This window comes from Phyllostomus hastatus, unplaced genomic scaffold (assembly GCF_019186645.2).
Source record: "Phyllostomus hastatus isolate PE091 unplaced genomic scaffold, TTU_PhHast_1.1 phas_contig_17, whole genome shotgun sequence".
Lineage (NCBI taxonomy): Eukaryota > Metazoa > Chordata > Mammalia > Chiroptera > Phyllostomidae > Phyllostomus > Phyllostomus hastatus.
Genome location: NW_025333664.1, coordinates 8285126 through 8312238, shown reverse-complemented (window position 1 = coordinate 8312238; position 27113 = coordinate 8285126). Strand labels below are relative to the sequence as shown.

The 27113-nt window shown below is 47.1% G+C and overlaps 1 protein-coding gene across 1 annotated transcript in view; it reads right to left on the bottom strand.

Annotated features, from left to right (window-relative positions):
- B4GALT5 (beta-1,4-galactosyltransferase 5) overlaps positions 1 to 20293 on the bottom strand; it is a 67038-nt gene extending 46745 nt beyond the window's left edge. Inside the window, exon 1 of the mRNA XM_045833155.1 lies at positions 19961 to 20293. Coding sequence (XP_045689111.1) covers positions 19961 to 20075 — 115 coding nt within the window. The 5' untranslated portion in view covers positions 20076 to 20293. The remainder of the gene's footprint in view (positions 1 to 19960) is intronic.
- Positions 20294 to 27113: the final 6820 nt, after the last annotated feature.

The following is a 27113-nucleotide window of genomic DNA, read 5'->3' as shown; positions in this document are numbered from 1 at the left end:
GACTCAGGGGTCGCCCGGCTGGGACAGGAGCTGAGGGGGTGTGGCCCCAGAGCTCACTGAGGTTTCCATCTCCCGGATGCGGGCAAATTCCCTCTGCCCTCAACCCAGCGCAGCGAAGCGCCGTGTAGCTCAAGTGTTTCTAAAGGTCTGCAAGCCGGATGACGGACTGACCGAAAGCAAGCGCACAGCTTCCCACACCTCTGACTTCTAGGCGTCTGAGAACGGAGCATACACTTATTATTCCCACAGTTACAAACACAGCAGGAAACAAGCTTCCTCCCCTCACCACGCCCGACAGCCTGGTGGACAGTCTGTGGGTTATGTTCGGATGTGCTGAGCTCGGCTGGACGGGTAGAGAGGAGTGCAAGTAAGGTTCCGGTGCCAGTCTGACTCCAGGGCAGGCCTGCAACTCTGCGCCAAGAACAGCCCCGCCTAAGGAGTAGCCTGGGGGAAGTTCCCCGCACAGCTGCCTCCCGGATGCCTGACACCAGTCCCAAGGGAGAGCTGACGTGAAGGGGGGTAAAGGTGCACAACACTCTCTGCGCCTAGAAAAATACCTCAAACATCACATGATGGACACCCACTCTCAACACAACAAGTGCTCACATCATTCCATTCACAAAAAATAACAGAACGGAGATGGGCTGACAAAGTGAGTAAGCTCAGCAGAAGTCTAAGCTGCTCTTCCTTAAACAGAATCAGACAGCCTTGACCTGTGTGGCTCAGTGGGTTGGGCATGGTCCCACAAAGCAAAAGGTCGCCAGTTCGATTCCTGGTGATTCCTCGTCAGGGCCTGTGCCTGGGTTGTGGGTTCAGTCCCCAGTCGGGGTGTGTAGGAAAGGCAACTGATCAATGCTTCTCTCCCTCTCATTCTCCCTCGCTTCCCCTCTCAGTGTGTGTGAGTGAATGACTGAATGAATGAGAAGCATCAGGCAGTTTAAGTATACTTGAAGATAATTTCCACATCGGTTTCCAAAGAGAAGTTAGAACAGTTTTAACCCCCGTCCTTCAAAGCGCCCTTTCTGTGTAAAGACAGGAACTGTGTGCAGCGGGATCAGTCAAAGAAATGGGCTTCCCTGGGCTCACGTCCGCCACCCCTTCGAGCCTCATCTAGTAAGTAACACAATCACTTAAGGGTCAGTGTTCCCAGACAGCTGATCATATATATTTTTCTTCCTCTGACTACAACGTTCAAACGTTCCCATGTCCTCTTCTTAAATCAAAAGGAATCAAAAACTGTAAATGAAAAATGTGGCCTAATCACATGCATCCTGGTCCTACAGCAGCAGCATGGACTTCTTCAAGAGCACAGGCTCTAAGGGCGGCGGGGGGTGCAGGCTTGGATTCAAATTACAGCCCTTGCAAGTTAGGAGGCCTTGAACAAACTATTTGCCTCTCCAAGCCTGGTTTCCTCGTCTGTGAAACAACACATCTCAGGGCCAAGGTGCCGACAGGATAATACAGGCAAAACACCCACAGAAAGGGCTCGCCACACAAAGCAGCACCCACCACTGCCGGACGGTCGGGAGCCAGGACGATGGATGGTGGAGCTAGAAGCGGGGGAGACAGGGAAATGGAAACTACTGCCCAGGGCGGTTCCTTCTGGGAAATAGGCTTTTTCCAGCACCAGAGCCCCTCCCTGTCCAAGTCACAGGAGAGACTGAAGAGGAGGAACAAGACTCCCCATAATGCTGTGGGCAAGATGTTTCCCTTTGTCACCCGCCCCCGGGCTACCTAGAAATGGGCAGTCTAGAGGAAGGAATCAAGAATATCCTGTGCGTCAAGAGACACAAAGACAGTCTGAAAAGAACTTCAGGAAGGTATGGTGACTATCTTCAGAATGCCAAAACTAGGTTACATGGTCAGGAAAAGTAACGGCCACCCAGTGAATTTATTCATCAAAAAGTTTTCTAAAACCCCCTTAGCCATCACCCTGTCTTCCAAAAACAGTTCAGTCCTAAAACCATTAGGTGGGGCCTAAAACCACTAGATGGGTGTCCATGCCGGCCCCAGTGGGCTGCTGAGTACAGTAGGATGAGGGGGGTCACATTGCATGAGGTGTCAGACAAGGAAGGGTGAGGAGGGCCTCGGGCGGGGGGGGGGGGAGAGGAGTGTGTGACCAGGTGGGGACGCAGGAGCAGAGGAGTGTCCACACAGGGAGGATGGGGCAGCCTGGTGCCGGCTGCAGAGCCCACGGGGGCTCAGGAGGGCGTCCGTGCTGGTAGACGGCCTGGTGCAGGGCGTGGGAGCTCAAGAAGGGTGAGGAGACAGGACGGCCCAGGCAAGAGAAATGAACCACGCTTGGGGTGAGAAGGATGTCCAGAAAGAGACTGGCAACAGAGTAGCACAGTTACATGTGAGATATTGATCAAATAAGTAAACACATTAAGGAAAGTGGGAGTTAGGATCCTCACTGTCAGAGAGAGGAGTTACAAATACGGTAAGGAAGAAAACTGGAAAGAATTCTGAGGCGCTGGATTTAAATTGTAGGTATTGGTGCGAACTCACAATGTCCACATAAATACACGTAGACCTAAATATCGATGGCAATGTGTGTACGGGTGCACACATATATTCCGTACCTAGTGTATACACTGAGAAGGCCCAGAAGCTACAACTCTCCAATTGCAGCGAGTGCATCCAGCACTCGGATCTTGGTTTCTCAATACCCCTTCTCCACTAGAAAGAATCAGTTCCTTGGAGAAATGGGTGATTCTAGGTCTGGGATAAGGAAAGCACAAAAGTGCCTAGAGGAGTGTTCAAGAATAATGGGTATGGCCCTGGCCAGTGTGGCTCAGTGGATTGAGTGCTGGACTGTGAATCAAAGGGTTGCTGGTTCGATTCCCAGTCAGAACACATGCCTGGGTTGCGGGCCGGGTCCCCAATTGGGGGCGTGTGAGAGACAACCACACACTGATGTTTCTCTCCCTCTTTCTCCCTCCCTTTCTCCGAAAATGAATAAATAAAATCTTTTAAAAAATAAAAGAATGATGGGCGCATGTAAAATGGCCAGATGTCAGGGCAAAGGGGTTCCCACTGGCCTAACCAGGACAAGTGAGCATGAACATGACAGTATCATTAAAGTCACAAGCCTAAGGTCATAAAAATAAGCAAACATAAGAAATTAAAAAGCATGGGTCCATACTGACAGAGAGTTACTGTACAGTGGATAAACGGGGCAGGTACCGCCTTGATCCAGTGATCACAGTGAGTATCATCAGCTACGGGACAAATCACTATCCCGTGTCCCCTGACAGGATGCGTCAGAAGGACATACATACATACTTCCGTGATTTTGCTGCCACAGGTACATAAGTTGAATCTAACAATGAGGCAATGTCGGACAAATCCGAAGCGAGAGATAGGCTACAAAACAGCTGGCCTATCTCTCTGTCAAGGTCATGAAAGTCAAGGACAGACGGAAGAACTTTTCCAGCCAGATTTTCCCAAAGGAGGCTGAAGAAACATGAAAACTAAACACAGTGGGTGATTCTGAACAGGGTCCTTCGGAGATACTGTCGATTTCTTACTTTGACGGTTGGACTGTCCTTTGCTGGAATGTCCTTGTTCATTTTAAGACACACTCTGATGTTTGGGGGTGACGGGACATCACATCACCCGATGGCTCAGGAAAAAATCGCTATACTGTATTTGCAAGTCTACTGTAAGCTTGAGATGTCAAACCTTTTTTTCAATCATTTTTTTAAAGTTTAAATATTTGTACAAATTGCATCACATTTTGTCTTATGAGACAGTTCTGCTATAATGCTTATTTTGCTTTATTTTAAAAATGCACCTTTGTCCCAACACGGTTGACACATCTGGGAACAGCATGAGCGTAACTGGAATTTCACGTGCGCTTTGCACGGTTTCGCTCACGAGGAACACCCAGAAAACTACACCTGGCCGAACAGGCGCGCATGTACGCACGCACTTCTGCACACACCTCGGACATCTGCCAGCCCCCTCGGGTCCCCAGGTAGGTGTGTCGCGCACATGCTCTCAGAACTTTCACTGGTTACGACTCTCGGCACGACTTCAGTCACCGTCTTCCCGCGACTTCTCAACAACTCGCACTGCAGCCCTCCGGATGCCTTTCACAAGGAAACTTCTGTTTTTTTTCAAAGTGCCCCATTTGTGGTTTTTCTTAACATGTGAAACCGTGCTGATGCTTTCATTAGGTTCCTTTTTAAAAACGTGTCTCCGATGAAGTTTTGAATGTGGCGTGCCTCACCCCATCTTTTCCATAAGCTCTACGGTTTGATACTTTAAATTCTTTTTCTATATCCTCCCCCAAAGACGTTTTTTATTGCTGTTAGAGAGGAAGGGAGGGAAACACCAATGGAAGAGACGCATCGACGGGTTGCCTCCCGTACGCACCAGGACCCAGGACCCAGCACCCACGCTGGGGACTGAACCCGCAACCTAGGCATGTGCCCTGACGGGGAGTCAGACCAGCAACCCTTCGGTTACGGGACGACACCAATCAGCTGAGCCTCATGGGCCAGGGCTTTTAATCAGCAATTTTGTACAGCAGGGTGATTTTTAGGAGCACTTAACTCACATTACAGCAGGACTGTTTAATACAACCATGCCTACAAAAAGGAATAAATTGCAGGATATCAGCAGTATCCCCATTCTCTACATACAGGCGTTTTAAACGCTGGCTGGTGTGGCTCAGTGGATTGAGTGCTGCTGGCCTGCAATCCGAAAGGTTGCCAGTTCTATTCCCAGTCAGGGCACAGGCCTGGGTTGCAGATAGGTCCCCTGGTTGGGGGTGTGCGAGAGACAACCAATGGGTATTTCTCTCCCATATCAATGTTTCTCTCCCTCTCTTTCTCCCTCCCTTCCCTCTCTCTAAAAATAAATGTTTTTTAAATGACAATACCACATTTGGTTTCAACCTGATCATTCCTAACCCAGAAGCAAAGGAATATATTGAGTGTTCACTCTGTCTGATGTCCCAGATGAGGTCTTCCAAAGGGCTAGGAAATGCTGGCTGAGCCTCGAGAACGCCAGTAAGTTAACTTCCATTATACACTTCATTCCTTGAACTACAGATTCAGAGGACAGTGTGTGTCACGCAGCTACACGTGAAAACACAAAGAAAATAATGCAAGGAATGTTCATGTTTAACGTGGCCAGAGCTGTCCAGCCTCCGGTTTCTGCCTCATTGATCCGACACACCTTTGAATAACTCTCTCACTCAAAGCTTAATCACTCTTGGTGAACTAGAGAAAAAAAAAACCAACCTGGAGAAAAACAATCACTAAGTACAAACAGGTTTCTGAGAAAGCCTTTATTTCAGCTTTGTAGAATACAAACAAGAGAGGAGAGAGATTAAATATTACATGTTCCTGTTAAATTAGCCACGCTGTTAAAACATTTAAAGAAACTTGAAATTCCTCTGTTTAGTTTTATGAATAATATTTAGGAATGAGATTAAATCAACTTGTCCCACAAGGGGCCAGATTTTCCCATCTCTTGATCGGTAAACACAGCACGTATCTTTTCTTTATGGTTTTCTTCTCAAGAATTTCTTGCCAGCAATAATCTGATGTGAACCGAAGGCACTGTGTGGAGTTGTCGTGGGGAGACGCAGAACCAACCACGGAAAGGTGTCACAGCACAAAGGACAGAAGAGGTCATTCTGCCATGAGCACGGCACTTACTGAATTGCCACAACCCTTCTAAAACCAGTTCTCTTGGTTTAGCAATTCCTAAGACACAAATTTTTCAAATATCTATGTGTGTATAAAGATGAGACAGAAAAAAAATGAAAATGCTTGTGATGAAAAGATGATTGTGAATTCTTTAACTTCCTTTCATCACTCTTAAAATTGATTTAATAGTTTTAAAATATTGTTCAACAGAACAAGGTCGGTAACTAGTTAGATACCAATTAAACATGATTCTGGGATGTTGCTGACAACACGAGCTTACATAAATAATCTATGTTTGTTCAAATATCACAATAAAAACAGTTTTTCACATATACAATACAACCTAAAACTAGAGCTTCTATCTACGCAGATTGCTTTACTATTTTTTTTAAATTTTATTTATTCATTTTTAGAGAGAAGGGAAGAGGAGGAGAAAGAGAGGGAGAGAAATATCCATGTGTGGTTGCCTTTCATGCGCCCTATACGGGGGACCTGGCCCGCAACCCAGGCATGTGCCCTGACTGGGAATCAAACTGGCGACCCTTTGGTTTGCAGCCCGTGCTCAGTTCCCTGAGCTACACCAGGCAGGGCTGCTTTACTATTTTAATAACAGAACTATTCAATTAACAGAATTAACAATACTCAAATTAAGTTGCTAGTGGTGTTTAATTTGTGGCTACTGAGGAATGTTATTAAACATACCCCACAAAATCTGCACCAAACAAGTCTTAAAAGAGGTATTTTTCCCATTCTTTCCACTGTAGGTTTTGCACTTGGTTTTGGCCAAAGCTGATGCAAACAGCTACAGAAATTAGCATGACAGTCTCAGAAAAAAATGCCAAGGGAACCAAGAGAACACAGGTGGTACACACGTCAGCTGTAATCGTCTGCTCCCAGGGCGCCTCGGAGCCTGCAGCATCCTGCCCCGCAGCACCTGCTCCCCCAGCCCAGCCCAGCCCAGCCCCGTGGGTACCACCACGGCAGGGGAAGGCTTATCCTCTGCAAACATGCTGACCCTTGTTCTTCCAGATCTAAATCTCCAGCGTTTAAACGAAGAAAGGTTAATAGAAAAAAAATTAGCCCCCCACCCCAGAAACTCTGCTGTAATTAACTGCTTCAGTCCTGCTCTGCTAGGGCCCAGTTCGTCAGAGTGGCTAACACCGGCAGGAAGTCTCCTTCCTTCCCTTTCTCCGTTCCAAGGGAACACCGAGGCTGCGAGCATCTGACAGATGTCCTCTCCTTTAACCTGCACAGCAATCCCGTGCTGACAGACGGCCTGCCTTCCCTTTGTCCACAGTAAGAACACTCACTTCAAGAGACCTGAACAAAAATGAGACCCAGTCATTCAGAAGCTTTAAAAATCCAGACAAATTAGCCAAAGCCTGCACTTATAGTCTGGTTTGCTTTGTGTTTTCTTGCTGGGTTGTTTGTTTTTTGGGGGGTTGTTTTGGGGTTTTTTTGGTGGGGAGGGGGAGGGGGGGAAGAGGGAGGTCATTTGGGTCCTGTCACCTTTATATTTTCATAAATATAAAGGTCACATCGAGCCCTTGGCTGCTGTGGCTCAGTGGGCTGAATGCCAGCCTGTGAACCAAAAGGTCGCCGGTTGATTCCCGGTCAGAGCACATGCCTGGGTTGCCAGCCAGGTGCCCAGGTGGGGGGCGTGAGAGGCAACCATCGATGGATCTCTCACACTTCAGTGTTTCTCCCTCTCTTTCGCATTCCCTTTCCCCCTCTCTAAAGCTAAATAAATAACATCTTAACAAAAAAAGTAAAAAAACTACCTTTGTTTATGGGGGTCCATTATACTACTCACTCTACTTCTGTATATGTTTGAAATTCTTTATGACAAAATAAAGCAATTAAGGAAAAACATTATCTGAAACATAAAGCCAACCAAAAAAGTAGCCCTTACACCTAGTGCCAAATGAAATCCAAATAAATCCCAATCTTTTAACTCACACAAATCTTAAGACTTCTGGATACTTAAAACCAGAATGAAAAAACCTGGCACACCAAGCCAGCAACGAAACCAAATCAAACCAGCACCCAAACCAAAACATTTCACTTCCTCCCAGCTTCACATTCAGACACGTGCGAGCGCGTGCGCACGCGCGCACACACACACACACACACACACACACTGCACCATGAAGGACTCGGCTTGACCCTTCCAGATGGGTGTGTCATCCCTGTGGTGCACATGAGGCCCGGGGTGGCTATGAATGCGGCCCAACACAAAACCATACATTTACTTAAAACCGTTTTTTTTTTGCTCATCAGTTTTCGTCAGTGTTTGTGCATTTAACGTGTGGCCCGAGGCAGCTCTTCTTCCTCAAGTGTGGCCCAGAGACAGCCAAAGCTTGCACCCCCCCCTTCTGCTCCACACCTGATGAATGCCGGCCTGGCCCTAGTCGAGCTCAGGCTCCTACTGAAAAATAATCTTAGCCATAGAGGCAAGGCGATGCCCACCTTCCATCCAACCGCATGGAGCACGAGAGACGGCCTGTTTACGGGTAACAGACTTACTCTCTACAGCATCCCTATGGATGCCCAGTTTCAGAAAGCTTTCCTCCCTCCTCTATCCTTGAAAGAAGTATAATGTTAAACAATGTCTCATTTCCCAGGCAAAAACTGTCTCTCGAATTAAAGATAGGCAAGCATATTCAAGACATAAAGGTATGTGTATTATCGCAAATTTAAAAACACCAAAGCTATTCACCTAAGTACTTTTCTAATAAAAATCAGAAACCAAGTTCCCAGCGATGAGGAAGAATTTTTGCGTCTGCCCCACCCTGAGCAAGGACTGATTGTTTTCCTCCGTGTATCAGTTTTTTTCATCTAAATTTCAAGTTTAGGTACAAGACAAATGATCAGTCCATTCATTTGTGATTTGAAATTTCAAAGTGTCATCATACACATGCCATGTAGGACACAAAGCGCTTCAAACCGTTGAAATCCACATCGAGTCCTAAATGGGTAAAACGTAAAACTCCTCCTTGTCACCTGCCCACAAAACCAAATATTGGACTGCATTGGGCATAATTAATCCAAAAAACTATACTATGAATCATACTTTCAATTATACATTTTACAAATCCATCATGTTTTTATTTAATTCTTTCATAGTTTCTCACCTTGAAGTCTTAATAGTTAGTATATCGACCTTTACCTTAACCCAAAAGAGCAGGGCACTGGCTAGTTGTACCTTTTAGGACCTCAGATTTTCTGCTTCAACCTTACTTCACTAACTTAAAACATTTACTGAGCAACTACTGTGCACCCAAGCAGTGTTCTAGACACTAGACATATAACAATGAACATACAACAAAGAAGTATTCAAAGTGCTGAAAAGCAAGGACCTACAACCAAGATGACTCTATCCAGCAAAGCTATGATTTAGAATGGAAGGGCAGATAAAGTGCTTCCCAGAAAAAGTAAAGTTAAAGGAATTCATTATCACCAAACTCTTATTATATGAAATGTTAAAGGGATTTATTTAAGAAAAAGAAGATCAAAACTATGAACATTAAAATGACAAAAAACTCACGCCTATCAACAAATGAATCTAAAAAACAAAAACAAAAACAAACTAAGCAAACAACTAAAACAGGAACAGAATCGTACAATGGAGATCACCTGGAGAGTTATCAGCAGGGAGGGAGAGGGAGAGAATGGAGGGGAAAGGTACAGGGAATAAGTAGCATAACTGATAGGCACAAAATAGACAGGGGGTGTTAAGAATAGTATAGGAAGTAGAGAAGCCAAAGAACTTACATGCACAACCCATGGATATAAACTAAGGGGGTGGGGGAATGCTGGAGGAAAGAGGGGTTCTGAGCAGAGGGGTGCAAAGGGAAAAACAAAACAAAACAAAACTGGGACAACTGTAATAGCATAATCAATAAAATATACTAAAAAAAAGAATTTCTCTAAAATTTTTTTGCTGTCTTAAATGCCTGCATACTCACTATTATTCCTGGCAATGAAGGAACGTTAACAGCAACTGAACACCAGCTGACTGACCCTCAGTTGAACACATCTGTGCAGAAGTGTAAAATTTTTTTCTAGCCTAAAGCCCTGCTCCCTAGCTGAAGACTTAAAAAGTAACAGAGATAGGATTCCGGCTTCATTCATCACTGCAACCCCGAGTAGCAACACTGTGGGGGTTAAATTAATGAACTTAGCTCTAAGAAAATAACCATTGAGTGCAAACCAAAGTGCCGCAGGTTCGATTCCCAGTCAGGCCACATACTTGGTTGCAGGCCACAGCCCCCAGCAACTACACATTGATGTTTCTCTCTTTCTCCCTCCCTTCCCTCTCTAAAAATAAACAAATAAAATCTTTAAAAAAAAAGAGAGAAGAAAAGAAAATAGCCAAATCAGGCAAAAGCAAAGGCAACTTGTAATTTTTTCCCCATTATCACTAGGCCCCAAAATATAAAGATTTTCTAGGTGTCCACCTGTCTTTAATCACTACCATTATCACTCACGTTTAGATAAATGCTGGTGACGTTCTGCTGATCCCAGGAAAAAAAATAAATCCAACTGCCGGATTTACCACGAGAGTGTCAGAAGCCCAGCAGGCTTTACAAGTTAGATCTTTCCTTTCCTCATTCTTCAGCACTCTCTTCATTTCATGGTAACGTTTTAAAGGAAGCCGGAAAAAAAAAATTCTGTGCTCTTATCTCACACCTCTTAGTCATCCGGAGACCATCCTTTCTCATCGCCACCTGCCATTGTGTGTGCCTGTGCCACCGCCAAGGGACACGGGGAGACAATGCGACGGTGAATAAAAATCTATCAGCTGGTCATTAAAGAATCAGAAGAAGGAAAAAACATGCTTAACGCCAAAGGACCAGAATAGACATTTCTCCACTCAAGATGGACCAACGGCCAATAGACACATGAATACATGAACCCTCAACCCTCCTCAGTCACTAAGGAAATGCAAAGCAAAACCACCACGAGCTATTTGTTCACACCTCCTGTTGTGTCTCCAGCTAAAAGAAAAGAAAGAAAAACCAGCAAATAGCAAGGTCCTTCCGGTTGCGCACAAACTGGGACGCACACACACTGCTTGTTGGGAATGGGAACTGGTGCCACCGCTGTGCGAAAGCCTGGCAGCTCTGCAAAGACTGAAGCAGAGTCACCACGTGACCCAGCAATTCCACTCCTGGGTGCAGACCCGAGAAGCGAAAACGGACACTCAGACACACACCTGCGCACCAAAGTTCACGGCAGCAAAATCCACAACAGCCAAAAGGTAGAAACAATTCAAGTGCTCGTCAACAGCCGGACACACACAATAGATTGTCTGCGTCCATAAACAGAATGCAGTTCTGACACCTGCCAACTCTGCCACACAAATGAGCCGCCCATCAAGCCAAGTTAAATAAGACAGACACAAAATGACAATGAAATGATTCACTTACATGAAGTATCCAGAAAGGGCAAATTCACAGACACAGAAACTGGACTGAGGTAGGAGTTATTGTGCAATGGTAACGGAGTTTCTGTTTAGGGTGACGAAAAATTTTGGAAATTGTGGTGAATGTTGCATTACATTGTGGATGTAATTAATGCCACTGAATTGCACACTTACATGACCAAAACACACGGCAGACTTTATGTTGTATGGATTTTGCCACCCAAAAAGAAAGCAAGGGAACAAAAAATACACACTAATTTGGGGCAAAGTGAATTCCAACTCACGTCAAAGTCAAGATTAATACAGAAATTCCCGCCCCCGGCCCGGACGTGCGATCCACCGGTGAAGAGGTGGACCCGTCCAGGCAACAGTTTCTCCACGCACGTCGTGAAATATTTAAGTGCATACGATGCAGCAAGATCCATCAATCCTCGGCCCGAGGAAACCACCATCCAGAAAACTTCCTTATCATTATTACTCTATAAATGATGGAGACATGGGTGAAACGAGCTTTTCTTAAAAAGATAAAAGAGTAAATGTTTTTATTTAAAATACACAGGTTCAAAATAAGCACATCAAGAATCCTAAGGCCAATCTACTACTGCCTCTGCTCCGCCGGGTGTAACTTCCTTGAGGTGGCCACTGTGCCAGCTCTCTGAACTGGGATAAAAGACTGTTCTGTTTTAACCACTCCAACACGACCACAACACAACATTCAGAAAAACACTATTTTCTGACCTTCATCAGCCAATGGCCTACTGATCAGGAAACATACACTTTGCAGTCATGAATATAATTGACTCCTGGTGCCTAAAAGCAGGTAAAAAATGGGGTCATTAGCAGTTCTATTAGGAGAAAACACCCCCATTTTTCCATCTAAGTTTAAGGTGCTCGACACATGACACTTAAGCAAAAGTTTAACTGTCTATTACCCATACTTTGAGGACCACTTGGAGGGTGAAAGAAAAGTTCCTTTTTACGACATTTAAAGGTTTTTACAGCTCTTTAATAATCAACCATTGAGCTCGCTAGTATACCCTAGATTTGTTTAAGTTTTAAAACACGATGCTGAGCTTTCCGACAACGTACACTTTCTTGTTCCTGACCCTACACATTTTTCATCTTCATAACTGGGCCACTGACCGCCTCAGAGCACTGTTCATAATTGACGACAGTAACTAAGGCACCGCAGGAACAATGGGCGGTGGGTTCCCTTCTGGCCGCGGCAAGTCCCGGTAACCTGGCCAGGGGGAGGGGCAACACCTAGAATCTAATAACTGCAGGACTCAAACTAACAAAAGGAGGGAGGAAAAGGGGAGAATTTGAGAAGAGCTAGCACTTTAAATTATTCAATGTGATTCCCATTTGGGAAAACACTGAATTCACAGGATCAGCAGGAGGCATGCACTGTTCTCCAGCAGAAAGCCACAATATTAAAAAAAAATGTAACATTTACTTTCGCTTAATATCCAATTATCCAGGGGACTGAGGATGGGGCGGGAGCTAACGAGTCCAGGGCTCTGTTCCACGCTTAGAAGCAAAACTGTGAAGCTAGAGCAGAGGACTGGTTTAGCAGATTAAAACCTAAAAGGATCACCCAGAGGACAAAAGGGGGAGAGGGATGTCTTATCACCCAAAAAATATCTCTGTAACATTCTTTTCGTTTTCTCGGTTTGACCAGACAACACAAATTTCTTTCCCCCACCTTTCTCACAACAGTTTCAAAGACAGACTGCGGTGTGGAAATCCAAAGTCTTCTTGCTAAGGTACCGGTCTGAAAACAAGAGCATTGTGGTACGAACTTGGCTGTCTGCCGTTCACCCCAAAAAGTGAAGCTGTGAAGTCTAATGACTACACACACAAGCGCCCCGCCATCCCAGCAGCACCGCGGAGCGCACGGCTCGGCATTTCATTGGAAGTGGGAGACCGAGTGAGTGAGAAGTCTGAATTCTTGAAAGTGGGGTGTCTTTTCACGGTCACAGAAGTCACCATTCCTTGTCATCCTTCCAGGTCCGACTCACACTTGGCTCAGAATCATGTTCACCTCAGGTCTAAGAACCTGTCCAGTCACCTAAGTTTACAGATGAGAAAACAGAAGTAAAAGGTGTTCTCTAGTTATAGGTAATGTCAGACTGGAGCCCACAGTGCAGTGCTGGCATCAGACCAACTGGACATCTCCTGTGGTTACAAATAATAATTACAAATATGTAGCTTTTAAAAAATATTTGATTTATTTTTCGAGAGAGGGGAAGGGAGGGAAAAAAGAGAGGGAGAGAAACATCAATGTGTGGTTTCCTCTGGGTGCCCTCTACTGGGGACCAGGCCCACACCCCAGGCATGCGCCCTGACTGGGAATTGAACCAGTGACCCTTTGGTTTACAGGCCCGTGGTCAGTCCACTGAGCCACACCAGCCAAGGCTGCAAATACGCGGCTTTGTGTCAAGTTCTGTTAAGCCATTTTACATGCACAGTCCACTTAATTCTCACAACACTCAGAAAAAGATTATCCTCTGTTTTGCAGATAAGAAAATTGAAAATGATTTCCCCACTCAGGGCCAATTCAAACCTAAGTCTGGCTGATTTCTAGTTCAAGTTCAGTGCTACTCTACAGTCTTCACCATGGCCTACAGGGCCTGCCTCCTCCTGCCTTTCTGAACTCAGCTCCCAGCACTTGCTCATCACTCACAAAATCCAGTCAACCTTTACTGGGGCCCATACCTGCCTCAGGGACTGCACACGTGCTGAGTGCCCCCCAGACCCACCCCAACCGCCCCCTCATCTGTGAGTAACTGGTTCTACCCTTTCGAGTCAAATACCACCTCTTCAACCAGACTTTCCCTAGCCACTCAATCTAAAACAGACTCTCACTCACTCCCGCCATTATTTGAAATCATCTTGTATACTGGCTGTCTCCCTATTAGAATAAAAGCACCATAAGGGCAAAAACGTTCCTCTATATTCATTTCTAGATTGCCCAATACCCAAAAGAGTATCTGATAACAATTCTGCTGAAACCCTCCCCTGAGACGCCCCTAAGTCCCCACCTGCAGGAGAGAGATAAACACCCTCAAGATAAAGGGCCTGGTGCCAGCACCGCTCCCTCCCCTCCCTTCTCCCCCCACGGGCGCGCATCTCCTGAACTCTAAGGGACCCCAAGAGACTAGCCACCAGGGGAGCAGTGGGCGGCAGCAGTTTGTCCCAGGCTAACACCACCCCACCCTGGAACCTGCTTCCAAGGCCCCCTTTCCTCTGACTTCCCGGTGAGCTAACGCGGCCCTGCCTCCCCGCCTGTCTCTCCCAGGACATTTTTATTTAGAGAACCAAAGCAGCCCGGCTGAGGCTCTCCTGTTGCTTTTTCCGCGCTCAGCCCTTCCCTGTGTTTCACTAGCCCCACCTTTGAAGAAGAAAAAGAAAAAGAAAAAGAAAAAGAAAAAGAAAAAAAAGAAGGAGTACCTGACCAGGAGGCACTCAGAAAAGCTATCTGTTGGATGAAGTATCTGAACCGCCGCCTCACTAACAGCCAGTGTCATACCATGAAGCAATAGATGACACACTCTCTTCTATTTTTCTCTAGTTGTTCCTTGTGATTTATCTTGTCTTTTCAACCATATTGTATCTGCCTCAGGGAAATCTTATAATTTTCCGCTTTGGGCAAGTTAATGACTCAACCCGGGCTCATATGATCATCTATAAAAGGAAAGCAGCAGTTGTAAGTCTAGAATTCAACCATCTCCAGAGCTGGTAACGTGGTAGGTAGACACTCAAGCACTTTCTTAAATGGTGTACTGTTAACGCACGGATCTTAAATTCCTTTAATATTCGCACGACTTTCTACAAAAACAGACAGTGTGCGAGGAAACGCATCCCTCTCTGTGGCTAGCACTAGGACCTAGAGAGTAGGCGCTCTTTCACTGACAGTGCTCACAAGCCTGCCGCTTCTCCTGATAGTGCCATTCACTTCTTCTAAGCCGATACCTGTTCCCTTTGCTTCCAATTACCTTTTTCCTTTGACCAGCACCAACTTCCAGTTTCCTCTGTTTCTCTGACAGGCCTCGGCAACCTTGCGTTCCTTACTTCTCGCTCGCTAAAGCTCGGTTGGCCTTATATAGTCGGATGTGCTCGACATTATATTCCATGATCTAAAAAGCTGTAAAGCTAGAGGGAGTAGGTCAGTAGCACTTTGGCTTCCAGGGCTTTGGCATTCCCAGTCCCTTGGAGAGCTCTGAAGAGCCGTGTTAACATGCACGGACCTTCCTCCTGATGACATATAACACGCTGCGCCCACGGGCCTGTGGAGCACAGGGTGAGAAACGAGACCAGAGCAGAGCTGTCTAGCGGCGTGAGTACAGACGGCCTGGGGAACTAACTGAGACCGTCTGAGTGGCTGCTTCCAAGACTGTCCCAGTCTGGCCCACTTTCATTGTTAAAGACATTTCAGCTCCAAACCCAAGACCTTGCTTCCAATGTAGCAGAATTCTGCAGAGAGGACATAAAATATGACCAAAGTCCTGGTCCACAGGGCGCTGTTCCGATTTATAACTTCAACCTGTTCTCCAAATGTGGTGTCCGTCAGAACGACGTGACGCAAGACTCACAGAAAATATCTGAGTGCGTGCGTGCAGGTGCGCGTGGAGGGAGGGGGTGCCTTTAACAGGGTGAGGCTTCTTTGTTTCCTAACATAACACAGCCCCCATCTCAGCATATTTGTTTCACTCCAGAAAAGCTCAGAACTAAGTGCACTGATGCATTTGGAGCGCATTTTCACACGAGAAACATGCCAAAATTTTCACACAGCACTTAGCAGTACTAAAACTGTCCTGTGGTTATTAGAAAAAGTTGTATTTGATTATATAAAACAGGTCCAATATTTGTATAGAATGTAAATAAATTCTCAACTTTCTATAGGTAAAAACAACTCATTCAAAGTCTGACTAAGATGCAGTTCTAGTTTATCAACCAGCTTTGTTTTTTGTGCCAAGTTTAAGATCAAAGAATCAAGTGACTTGCTCAAGGTCATCTGGTCATGATGGGAGGGATTAGAATTACTGGTTCCTGCGGTCCAAAAGCCAGCCATGAATCAAACTTTCCTTGGAACTAAGCAGGCCAAAAGGGAAAAACCATTCCACATTTCCTTTCCTCAATAACCAGAAGACAAAAGAAAAATTAGTTTAAGCGGTAGAGCTGCAATTACTAAAATTTAATTGATGCATAGCGTATCACCTCTAACCACGCACGGGCACCTCTCTCAAAATTGGCAACGTTTAACCATTTGCAAAGGTCAGTAACCTTTATACAACCTTCCCCTATGACGGCATCATAAACTAATTAAGATGTTTTAAAATCAGCACTCGTATACACGTCAATAAACTGTTCATTATCTTCTAAAAGACCCGATAAGACTGGAATATGAAAGTACTCTGAGCTCTCAGGTCTTTTTCATAAAAGGTAAAAGGATCATAAATACGTTCAAAGTTTTCTTCAGAATCCTGAAAGGAACAGGGTCATTTCATCAGCGCAGGTACAATAAGTAATTAAATAAACAAGAATAACTTAAGCTATGGGGCAGACCGGACTAGAGAAAAGAGGAATTTTTATCACCATTTCACCTTCCTCTTCCTTTTTCAAATCTACCACTTCCATCACACTTTCTGCCCCATCCTTTCCATTTCCACTTTTAAACTGCTGATATAAAATATTACTGTTGAATTAACAACAACCACTCCCCCCCAAAGAAAAACAATGTCCAATGAAGGCATATTTAAAATAATTACTCATTGGTTTGGGATGGAGATAGTAAAGTAGCTAAAAGTACTTTGTATCCATTACAAACTCACTACAGTCATATTTAGTGATTTTCCTCACCTTCAATTTCCTTGATCAAACAATACCATCAGGCCATTTCAGATGACCCCTCGAGTCCAGGAAAATTTCCCTTTGCTCTGAAACTGTGAGTCACCGACAATAGAGCTGGCATTAGATATCAAAAGTACTGAGTTAATGGCTAGGCTGAAATTGTGGCGGGGTTATATTATAACCAACATGATTTCCCTCATCTCAAATTCAAGTCTACCTATTTCTGAACACCCTCTTGGAGTGATGACTTCCCTTTAGTCCTTGGGCAAAATGTGGCCACAGGGTATACAAAGCAAATCAAAAGGAAGGCTGGAAAAAATTAAACCTGGAAGAAAATATAAGTCTGACACTTTCCGTTATGCCAGAAAACAATTGTCGTTACTTGGAAATGTATCAGGTTGAGCCATACCAAACTGTCACGATGTACAACCGTCTCTGCCCTGCAGAAACAGAAATTTCATACGGTTTGACCCGATATTATTTTCTAAGCTCATGTTAATGATTATCCCAAATAAGGTGTTCACATCCCAAAGCACATAAAACCTTCTAGTTTTCTAGACTGCCTTAGCCTTTTGGAAAGGCGGGCCACGCAACTGTCCAAACCCAGTCGCTTGAAAAATTAACCTCATTAACAGGAAAGCCAAGTCAAACGATCAAACTAGCTGAAGGTAACCACTCCACATCCTTTTTCCAGCTTCCCCTTTCCCACCAACAGATCTGCCTTTTAGAAGACTTGCCTGTAAGGAGATACAATGAAAAACTGCAGTGCTTGGCGGCCTTCTCAGGGATCAGTGACATGGGAATCTCAGCATGGCAGAAGCCCATCCCTGTGCACCGGGTCCCACTGACCTCAGAATCTACCAATGAGGAATTTTAATGAAGTGGATGAGCTCCACTTCTGTTGGAAGATCTGGCTTCTAGTCCTTCTAACTGAAAGGGTGGTTACCAACTCAGTGGGACATATTTTTCCGTTTAGACATGGCTGACAGGCACCCACAGCCGAAAGAACCTGTCACCGTCACAAAAGGGGTTATGGCTGCAAGACTGCCTCTAGGTCCAAATCCATCCTTCTACACCCATTTTCATCAGTCTAATGTCCGATAAGCGAACGAACTCTTCTTAATGAATTTCACTAACTACTCAACCTGTTCTTCTTCTGCCAAAATTCCTATCTACTGATCCGTCATGCCATATACTGTGGCTTCCCAGGGGGATGCTTTTCCTAAGACACCTCATAAACTGCTAAGGCCATCTGACCTCTGTTCTGTCTTCCTAGACCTAGTTTATAGCACAGACCACCGATATTAAGCATCAAGTGAAACATGCTCTAACTAAAAATCCGGAGACAATCTCCCGCTCTATCTAGAAATTTCTCTATTCAGCTAGTTCAGTGTTGACAGGTCAACAGAGAATGGCGTCAGTCACCACTACAATCCTAATGGGTATTACCCTGGAGTTAATTAAACCTCCAGCCTTTCCGTAACATACAAATAATCCAGACTTTTTCTAGCAGGACTACTCTCCTTGGCCCACCCCCTGACCATTTTTCACCCTAAACCGAGGTTTTTTCTAGAGCCCCCTCGTGAAGCCAAGTCAGGCAAATGCATTCCTGAAAACTTCCATCTACTCTCTTTTCTCTCAAGTTTTTTTTTTTTAATGAAAACTATGTGTCACATCCAGTGACAAGTGCTTTAAAAGGGAATGTATCTACTTCCACCCTTCAACCCGTCTGAGGTCAGGATCAGCACCCCATTCTACAGAGGAGAAAAGCTGAGGTTGAACAACTACCCAAGGTCATACAGGGCAGGCATTCAAATCCAAGCCTGACCTCAACATCCTCTGATCTGAGCCCCCATGCTGCGGTTCCTTCTAATTGCTCTTCCTGTCCTAGATGTCTGTCTGCTCTGTGGTCCTGTGAAGTCCGGGGCAGGGTTCCGTTTCTTCGGTGGCTCTTTAAAGGACATGCCTTTGAGAAGCAGAAGTACCCATTCCATCTTTTCTCCCCCTTCTCACCTGACACCTTTCCCCCGGGGCCCTTATCATATTCCTCTTCTAGGGCCAATTTGACTAATCTCTCCGACCCGAGAGTGGGCACCACGGACTACTGAAGGGCCACCTTCTCTCCTCGAGGCTAGGAAAGGGCAGGAGTGGACCGAGGGGGAAGCAGCGCAGACAGCACCTGAAGTCCTCCTTCCTTCAAGAGGAAACTGTGGCAGAGGACCGCAGGAGGGTGGTTTGAGACGCGGGGGAGGCAGTTATCGTCAGGGGAGGGGGTGACTAGGGAGTGCCCTTGGGGGTGGGGCAGAGCTGGGAAAAGGTAGGGACGCTCCCGGGTTAGCGGCTGGAATGGGGAGGGGTGCCACCGGGCGGCGAGGCCGGCCACTTGGGAGAGAACGTGGGTGTTGGGGAGGACCTGGAGGTGGATGTCACCGGGGAAAGTGGAGGGAAGAAAGTGTTGGGAAGATGAGGAAAAAACGGTGGAGTCACCGGGGAGGCGCGAGGGGGAGGATGGATGGCCACGGGGAAGGCGGGGCGCCTCCAGACCCGCGCACCGGGTCTGGCTGCTCCGCAAGGAACGGCAGGCGGGCCGGGGCGGTTCGGGGTGCACGGAATGCCGGGAACGGGGGCTCGAGGCGACCCCGGGGAAGGAGGAGCGGGAGCTCTGGAGCCCGAGAAGCGGGAAGTGCGGGCTCTAGGGCGGTCTGGGCGGGAAAGGGGGAGCCCGGGCATGAAACAGGGGTGTGTGGAAGCACGCTGCGTTCGCCAGGGGCTGGGGTTAGGAGGGCAGGGGGCTGGCGGGCAGGCTGGGGGCGCGAAGGGGGAGTTCCAGAGCCCGTCGGGGCGCAGAGGGCGGGAATGCTCCGGCGTCTCCCGAGGATCAGGCCGGGGTCCCCGTGGTTTCCCGGCCGGGTCCGGGGTCGCCTCTGGGCGGGGGTCCCCGCGGGGCGAGGAGGGGCTCCCCGGGGCCCCTCGAGGCCAGAGCAGCACCTTCCGGGTCCCATGCTTCCCTTCTTACCTATACCGGGGGCCACATAGACGAAGTAGAGCAGCGAGGACGAGAGCGAGAAGAAGAAGAGCGCGGCGATCAGCGAGCGGCGCGGCAGCCGCAGCAGCCCCCGGCGGACGCGCATGCTGCAGCCGGGGGACCGCTCGTGGGCCGGGCCGGGCCTGCTCCCACCGCTTCCCGTCCGCCGCCTCCTAGGCCTCCGCCGCCGCCTGGGCCTCGGCCACCCCCTCCCGGGTCTCGCCGGCCGCCGCTGGCCGCCGCCTTGCCGCTCCCAGCCGCCGGCCGCCGCGGGCCGGGACACATGAAGCGGGCGGGGGCCGGAGCGGCCCGGAGGAGCAGAGCGGCGGGAGCGGGGCGGTCAGCTGGGGGCGGGGCGGGCGGCTGGGGGCGGGGCCAGGCGGGGCGGGGCCAGGGCCGCCGGGCACCGTCGTCAAAGAGCCGCGCGCGCGCGCGCGCGCGCTCGCCGCTCGGCCCCCGCCGCTGCCCGGCGGCCCGAAGGGAACGTCGCCAAATGGCGACAGCCCCTCTCCCGGCGCGGCCACCGCCCAGGCTTTCGGGGAGCTGCGTTCAAGTGCCCGTCGGCTCCGCGCTTCGCACCCCCCAGCCCAGGAGCCAAGGGACCGTCTGCAGGGTCTGAAGCTGCCGGTCGCCAAGTGCGGCGGAAGATCTGGGATTGTAGGCGATGAAGCTCGGTATACGCTTTCATTCATTCACCCATTCACTCATTCGCTCAGTTCCCCATTTATGGAACACCAGACATAGGCCAGACACCGTTCTTGACCCTGGGGAGGCCACCAAGAGTAAAACAAAATCCGTGTCTTCTTAAAATTTATGTTCGAACGGGAGGAGAAAACGAAACAGATCGATTCATCATATCAGGTACTGATAAGTGATATGAACACAATAAAACCGGAGCATGTGTGGAGGAAGCTAGGGGGGTCAAGGAAGGCCTCACTGAGCAGGGGCCAAGAACCGAGGCATAAAAGGCTGAATAGCAGATGCAAAGGCCTGAGGTTCAAAAGCCTGATCTGTCCCCAGGTTGACTCCAGTAAGACAGGGGGAGCAGCAGGGTTGAGGTTGCAGGGCCCACATCCCACGGAATCGTAAGGAATGTAATGATAACAGTTATCAATGTGACGACACGTGTGGAGAGATACTGGGTTTTATCTATCTCTTTACATCCCCCCAACATTCCTGAGATATGTGCTCTTATTATTCTTATGATTTTTTTTTTTTAAGAAGAAACAGGTTCCTAGAGGGAGAAGCAATTCAGCCAAGTCTTGGAATAAGGGTGAGGGCTCCGATGACAATTGATATGTCTCCCAAGGCAGCCCCTTGAGCACTAGGTTGTAAAGGCCTCAGCATTCCATCTGGCCCCTAATTCTCATCCTGCAGGCAAATTGGTATCCTATTGCATAGGATAGTGTGAGACCATATTCAAAACATCTAGCTTTACAATCAGCCCCAGGCCAGAGGATCTCCAAAGGCAGTGTGTGGTCTTACCCCAGGACCAGTAGAACCAGCCCCAAGCTTCAAGCAGCTGCCAGCCGAAATGAGGAGGCAAGGGTCCCCTGTGTAGACACATCTGAAAGTGGGGGGCACTATCTTTGGATGCCAGAAGAAGTCAGGAGGAGAGAGGATTTTGCAAGGATTCTGTGAGAACCAACAATAATCCTGTTTTATATTCCTAAAGTTGACTTATACATTTCTTAGTATTTCTTTCATCCTTGAAGTGAGAACTCGAGAACCAAACCAACCACCCACGTTCTCTGACTCCCAGCTCTTCTGTTCTTACCTGAGTGACCTTAGGCAGGTTACTTAACCTCTCTGGGCCTCTCAGTAACGTGGGGGATGTTATTAGTAACAACTGCATCATCGGTTGCTGTGAGGGTTTGAGTAATACATGCAAAGCCTGGCGCGCGTAGGAAAGGCACACAACTCCCACCAGCTCCAACAGACCTGGGAAATGAGGTGGGAGAGAAGAGGCTTAAACAACAACAACAACAACAAAGCAGAAATTTTGACTCAGACAAATGTGGGCTTAAATCTTGGCCTGGTTTCAGCTAGTTGTGTGACCTTGAGTAAATCACTTACCCCTCTGAGCTTCTATTTGTTATCTGTGAAATGATGCGGAACAGGCAGAAGAGCAGGAGAGAGACCCTAGACCAGAAATCCTGCACGGCTGCTGTGAGCTGCCATGAACTACTTTTTGTTTGGCCCACACGATGGCCTCTCTCCTACCATGTCTCCAGTCAACGATTTCAAACACACAGGAAACTTGAAATAGGAGTACAAAGAATGCTCTCCATCGCTTTTCCAGATTTATCTATCCATGTTCATATGTATAATTTTTTTCTGAATTATTTAAAAGGAGTTGCTGCCTTACTGGTACTTAATGTCTCAATACTTCAGCAAAAATCCTAACAAAAATTGCATTCTCGTAGATAAACACAATAATATCATCACACCTAAGAAGATGAACAATCACACCATAATAGCCTATAATATATGTTTCATTTCCAAATTTCCCCATTTGTTTAAAGAATCCCTTTATAGCTGTTTAACTTTCAACAGTATCAACTCAAGGCTTACACATTACATTTGGAATTATTTCTAGTATTTTTAAAAATTATTTATTTATTCATTTTTAGAGAGAGGGGAAGAGAAGGAGAAAGAGAGGGAGAGAAATATTGATGTGTGGTTGCCTCTCACACGCCCCCTACTGGGGATCTGGCCTGAAACCCAGGCATGTGCCCTGACTGGGAATCAAACTGGCGACCCTTTACTTCTCAGCCGGCACTCAGTCCACTGAGCTACACCAGCCAGGGCTATTTCTAGTATTTATTTATCTACAACACTACCTCTGCCTTTTTTTTAAACATTCCCCCCCAACACCTTATTTAAAACATTTTGTTAAAGGTTTTATTTATTTATTTTTAGAGAGGGGAAGGGAGGGAGAAAGAGATAAACATCAATGTGTGGCTGCCTCTCGCAGGCCTCCAGCTGGAGACCAGGCTCACAGCCCAGGCATGTGCCCTGAGTGGGAATCAAGCCAGTGACCTTTTGGTTCTCAGGCTGGTGCTCAATCCACTGAGCCACACCAGCCAGGGCTATTTAAAACATTTTTAAGGCTACAGAGAAGTTGCAAGAAAGGTACAATGAACACCCATCTACCACCACGCAATGTTGCTTTGTCTAAGTGAACCAGTACTGGATCAATCAGACTTCCATGTGGAAAGAGAAAGACCCTTCACTGCTCCCCCACACCTTCCACAAAATCAATTCAAGATGAATTGTAACTCTAAATGTAAACCATAACACACAAAAAAGCTTTTAGACTAAAACATACACGAATGCCATGTCCTTGGAGGAGGCAACGAGTTGTCAGAGGGCAGAAACACCAACCAAAACTTTGACAGGCTGGGCTACATTCAAATAAGAATTTCTCTTCATCAAAAGACATCATTAAGGGGAAAAAATAGGCTGCACAGTAAGATAAGAAGAAATATAGAGAGCTGATAAAGAACACATCCAAAATAATACAGAGCAACAATCCGATAAGGAAAAAAAAACAAAAAACAAGCAGAAGACATGGATATGCATCTCGTAAGAGAACATATCCAAGTGGCCAATAAGCATATGAAAAGATGCCACGTCTTCTGAAAAATGTAAATGGAAACCACTCTGCAACACTGCCCGTGGGCAGCTGGTCTGGAGGAGGGGAGCGAGCACTGTGGGCTGAGCCTTGAGGAAACCCAACTTTGCTCAGCATGGCAGACAGGGCGACTCTGCCAGGAATACAGGGGGGTAGGAGGCTGGGTGTTCTGGCAGTCGAGGCAAGAGATGCTTCACGTGAATAGGCCAAAGGTTCCAGGCACCCTCCTTGAGAAAGCCATTGCACCAAAGCCCGTTGCACAAGCTACAAACACTAATCCCCAGTCATGTGATAAGATCACAAGGCAATGACTATCTGAGTTCCAAATGCCAGAGGCAGTCAGCAGATAAGGATCCTTGACTGGAGCATAACTGCTCTCCAGGTCCCAGGAGCCTTAGCAATGACAGCTTCCGGTACGGGGAGTGCTAGCTGACTCTGCGTTGTCAGTGAGGTTCACCCTGGTTACCTCCAGCCAGGCAGTGGTTCAGAGGAAACTGAGGCTCAGAGCAGAAGGAACAACAGACGTCGCTTCCTGCCAGCCGCTTTAAAAGCCAGTGGGTCCTCCGCCACCGGTTTTCCTACCACAATAACCACCGATTTTCTGCAGAGCAGCTGTCTCCACGGCAGGGCTCCACCGTGAGCGGAACACTCCCCCAGCCCACCTGGCCAGTGGTGAACACCAGGCCTGAGCAAGAACTAAAACTCGGTTTTAAGCCTCTGAGATCGAGGGGCTGCTCGTCTCTACTGACTGACCACAAACAGACTCTCCTGCCACTTGCTTTCTCTCCACATTGTTCTTATGAGATATATCCACAATGAAACATGTAGCTTGAGTTGATTCATTTTCCCTGCTGTGCAGTACTTCATCATAGAATTAGGCTGTACTTTTTAAAGGCTTTTCCCCCCCGTGATGATGTCTAGTTAGGTTGTATTCAATTTTTTGCTATTACTGATGCATAGATAGACCCTTAGCCACCATTCAAAGTCTAAAAAGTCTGAAACCTAATTCTTTCATCATTTACTTGGCAGCAAGTTCTGACCTGACCTGAACTTCTTTAAGTGGCAAAACTGGACTTCACCAGACCGAAAGCTATCTATAATCTTTATCATACTTAATAGCAATGTACTCATGCTCTGCTGAGGAAACATTTAGATTTTTTACTTACAGGGTGACTCATCCCTCCCAAGGAGTGCTTTGTAAATATTGTGTGTGTGTGTACTGTATTACCTTCAAAATTCCAAGATTTTTTAAATTTCAAAACACTTCTGACCCCCAGGGGTTTGGCTAAGGGATGGTGGCCCAGCACAAACACCACTGCAAGGAACACCTGTGACAGAATCTATTTTCCCAAGATGGCCTCAACCACATTGCCCATCTCCATGCTCTTCCAAAACTTTCTTTCATTCCCCTCCCTCTGAATCTGGGTGGGATCATGAACCACTTACAGCCAAAAAGCGAAGAGGAGGTGACGCCACGCAAGTTGTGAGGTGATGCAGCTTCTGACTTGTGGGTGGGCCTTTAGCCACCAGGCTGCGAGGAAGCCCCCCCGCACCTCCCCCCGGCTCTGGTCAGCGGCCCCAGCAGAGGTCCCAGCTGACAGCCAGCCTCAACCACCAGACATGCAAGAGAACAAACCTTTAGATATTCCGGCCCCCAACGGCCAAGTCACCCTCAACCTTCAAGTCTCCCCAGCGGAAGCCCTAGAGAAGCTGCCTCCACTGTGCCCTTTCTAAATCTATGAGCATGATAAAGTGGCCATTGGTTACACATGATAAAGTGGTCATTGGATAAAGTGTAGAGCGGGCATTGGGCAGCAATAACACCTGTCACAGCGCCTCCCGGATGTATCCTGTGCACCCGGGGAAGGCGTTTCTCCAGAGCACACACATGCAAGAGTGGATCTGATGAGCAGGAGGGTGAGCACCCCGTCCTCTGCTCATCTGTTTCCAAATTGTTCTCCAAGGCGGATGTGCCGGGGTATACTCCCTGCAGCAGTGAACGAGGGTCCCCATGACTTCCTGCCTCATGCACAGTTGCTACGATCAGACCTCACCAGGGCTCTGACCCTCGGCCACAAAGCCCCTTGAAGAAAGAGCAAGACGGGAGGAAATGGCATGAAAGAGTTAGCCAGACTCGGCCCACGGGCTGCGGTTTGCTAACCCTGCACTAACAAATGGGTTTTTATTGTATCAAAGTATTTACTAAAGAGTACTGAGTTTAGTAAAATCAATCAGTACCCCAATTTTTATCCTGTTTTGAAAAATTATTTTTATAAGCCACCACCTTTCAGTTTATCCTATTTTACTTCCTTCGCTGTATGAAGCTTCCCAGAACATAATTTTCATCATGTCGCTCTTCCACTTCCAAAACTTCGGCGGCTCCCTACAGCTTAAAGAACAAAGCCTAAGCTTCATTTGATCTCTAAGCCCTTCCGAGACCTGGCCGTGACCCTTTGTGCCTCTCGCTGCTCTCCAGCATCTCAGGAGGGATGCAGAGTAAACATTTCAAGTTTTATAGTGAGGAACGTGGCTGGTAACATTCCACGAGTCTATACTTCCCGGGCTCAGCCCACTACACAGAAGAAGGGGGTTCCGCTAACATTCCTTGAATCTACAGAGATGAGGAAGCTCTGTGGATAGTCCACACTGATGAGCAAAGAGGCTCTGCAAACATTTAATGATGCTTTAAAAGATTTTATTTACTTATTTTAAAAGAGGGGGAAAGGGGAGGAGAAAAAGAGAGAGAGAAACTTCGGTTGGTTTCCTCTTGCATGTGCCCCAACCAGGGACTGGGCCCACAACCCAGGCATGTGCACTGACTGGGAATTGAACCAGCGACCTTTTGCTCTGTGGGACGACGCTCAACCAACTAAGCCAGGCAGTCAGGGCTCAATGACTTTATATACAGGTGTTCTGCAAATAGTGCAAGATTCTGGCCACAAGAAGGGACTCTGCAAACACTCCATGGTTCTGTGTACATGAGAGTGTTCCGCAAAAACAATTCATCATTCTCTATACAGCAAGGGAAAGTTGTTCACACACCCTAAAATCCTATACCCAGGGAATGCCCTGGTCACATGTTAGGGTTTTATACCGAGGAGAAGACTACATACCTGATAGAATTCTATAGATAGAAAAGAGCTGTGTACACTCTATATTGACTATATAGACACAGGTATCTTCCTTGGTGCTCCAATGTGCTGTGCAAACGGTTGGTGACCCTGGAAACAATGAATGATCCTACTCAGAGAAGGGTGCTCATTTCCCCGACTCTGCCTAGAACAGGGGTGCTCTGTGCACATTCTAAGGCACGAAACATAGGAGGCTGCCAGTGAACGAGGCCACAGATAGGAGGGCGTTCCATAAAGACTCCTGGATTTCACACCAAGGAGGAAGGGGCCGTGCAAACAGGCCATGACTGGGCACACAGGATGTATTCTGCAAATATCTTGCGACTTTGTATGCGGAGGATTCAGAACACATTCCAAGATTTCACACAGAGGAAGG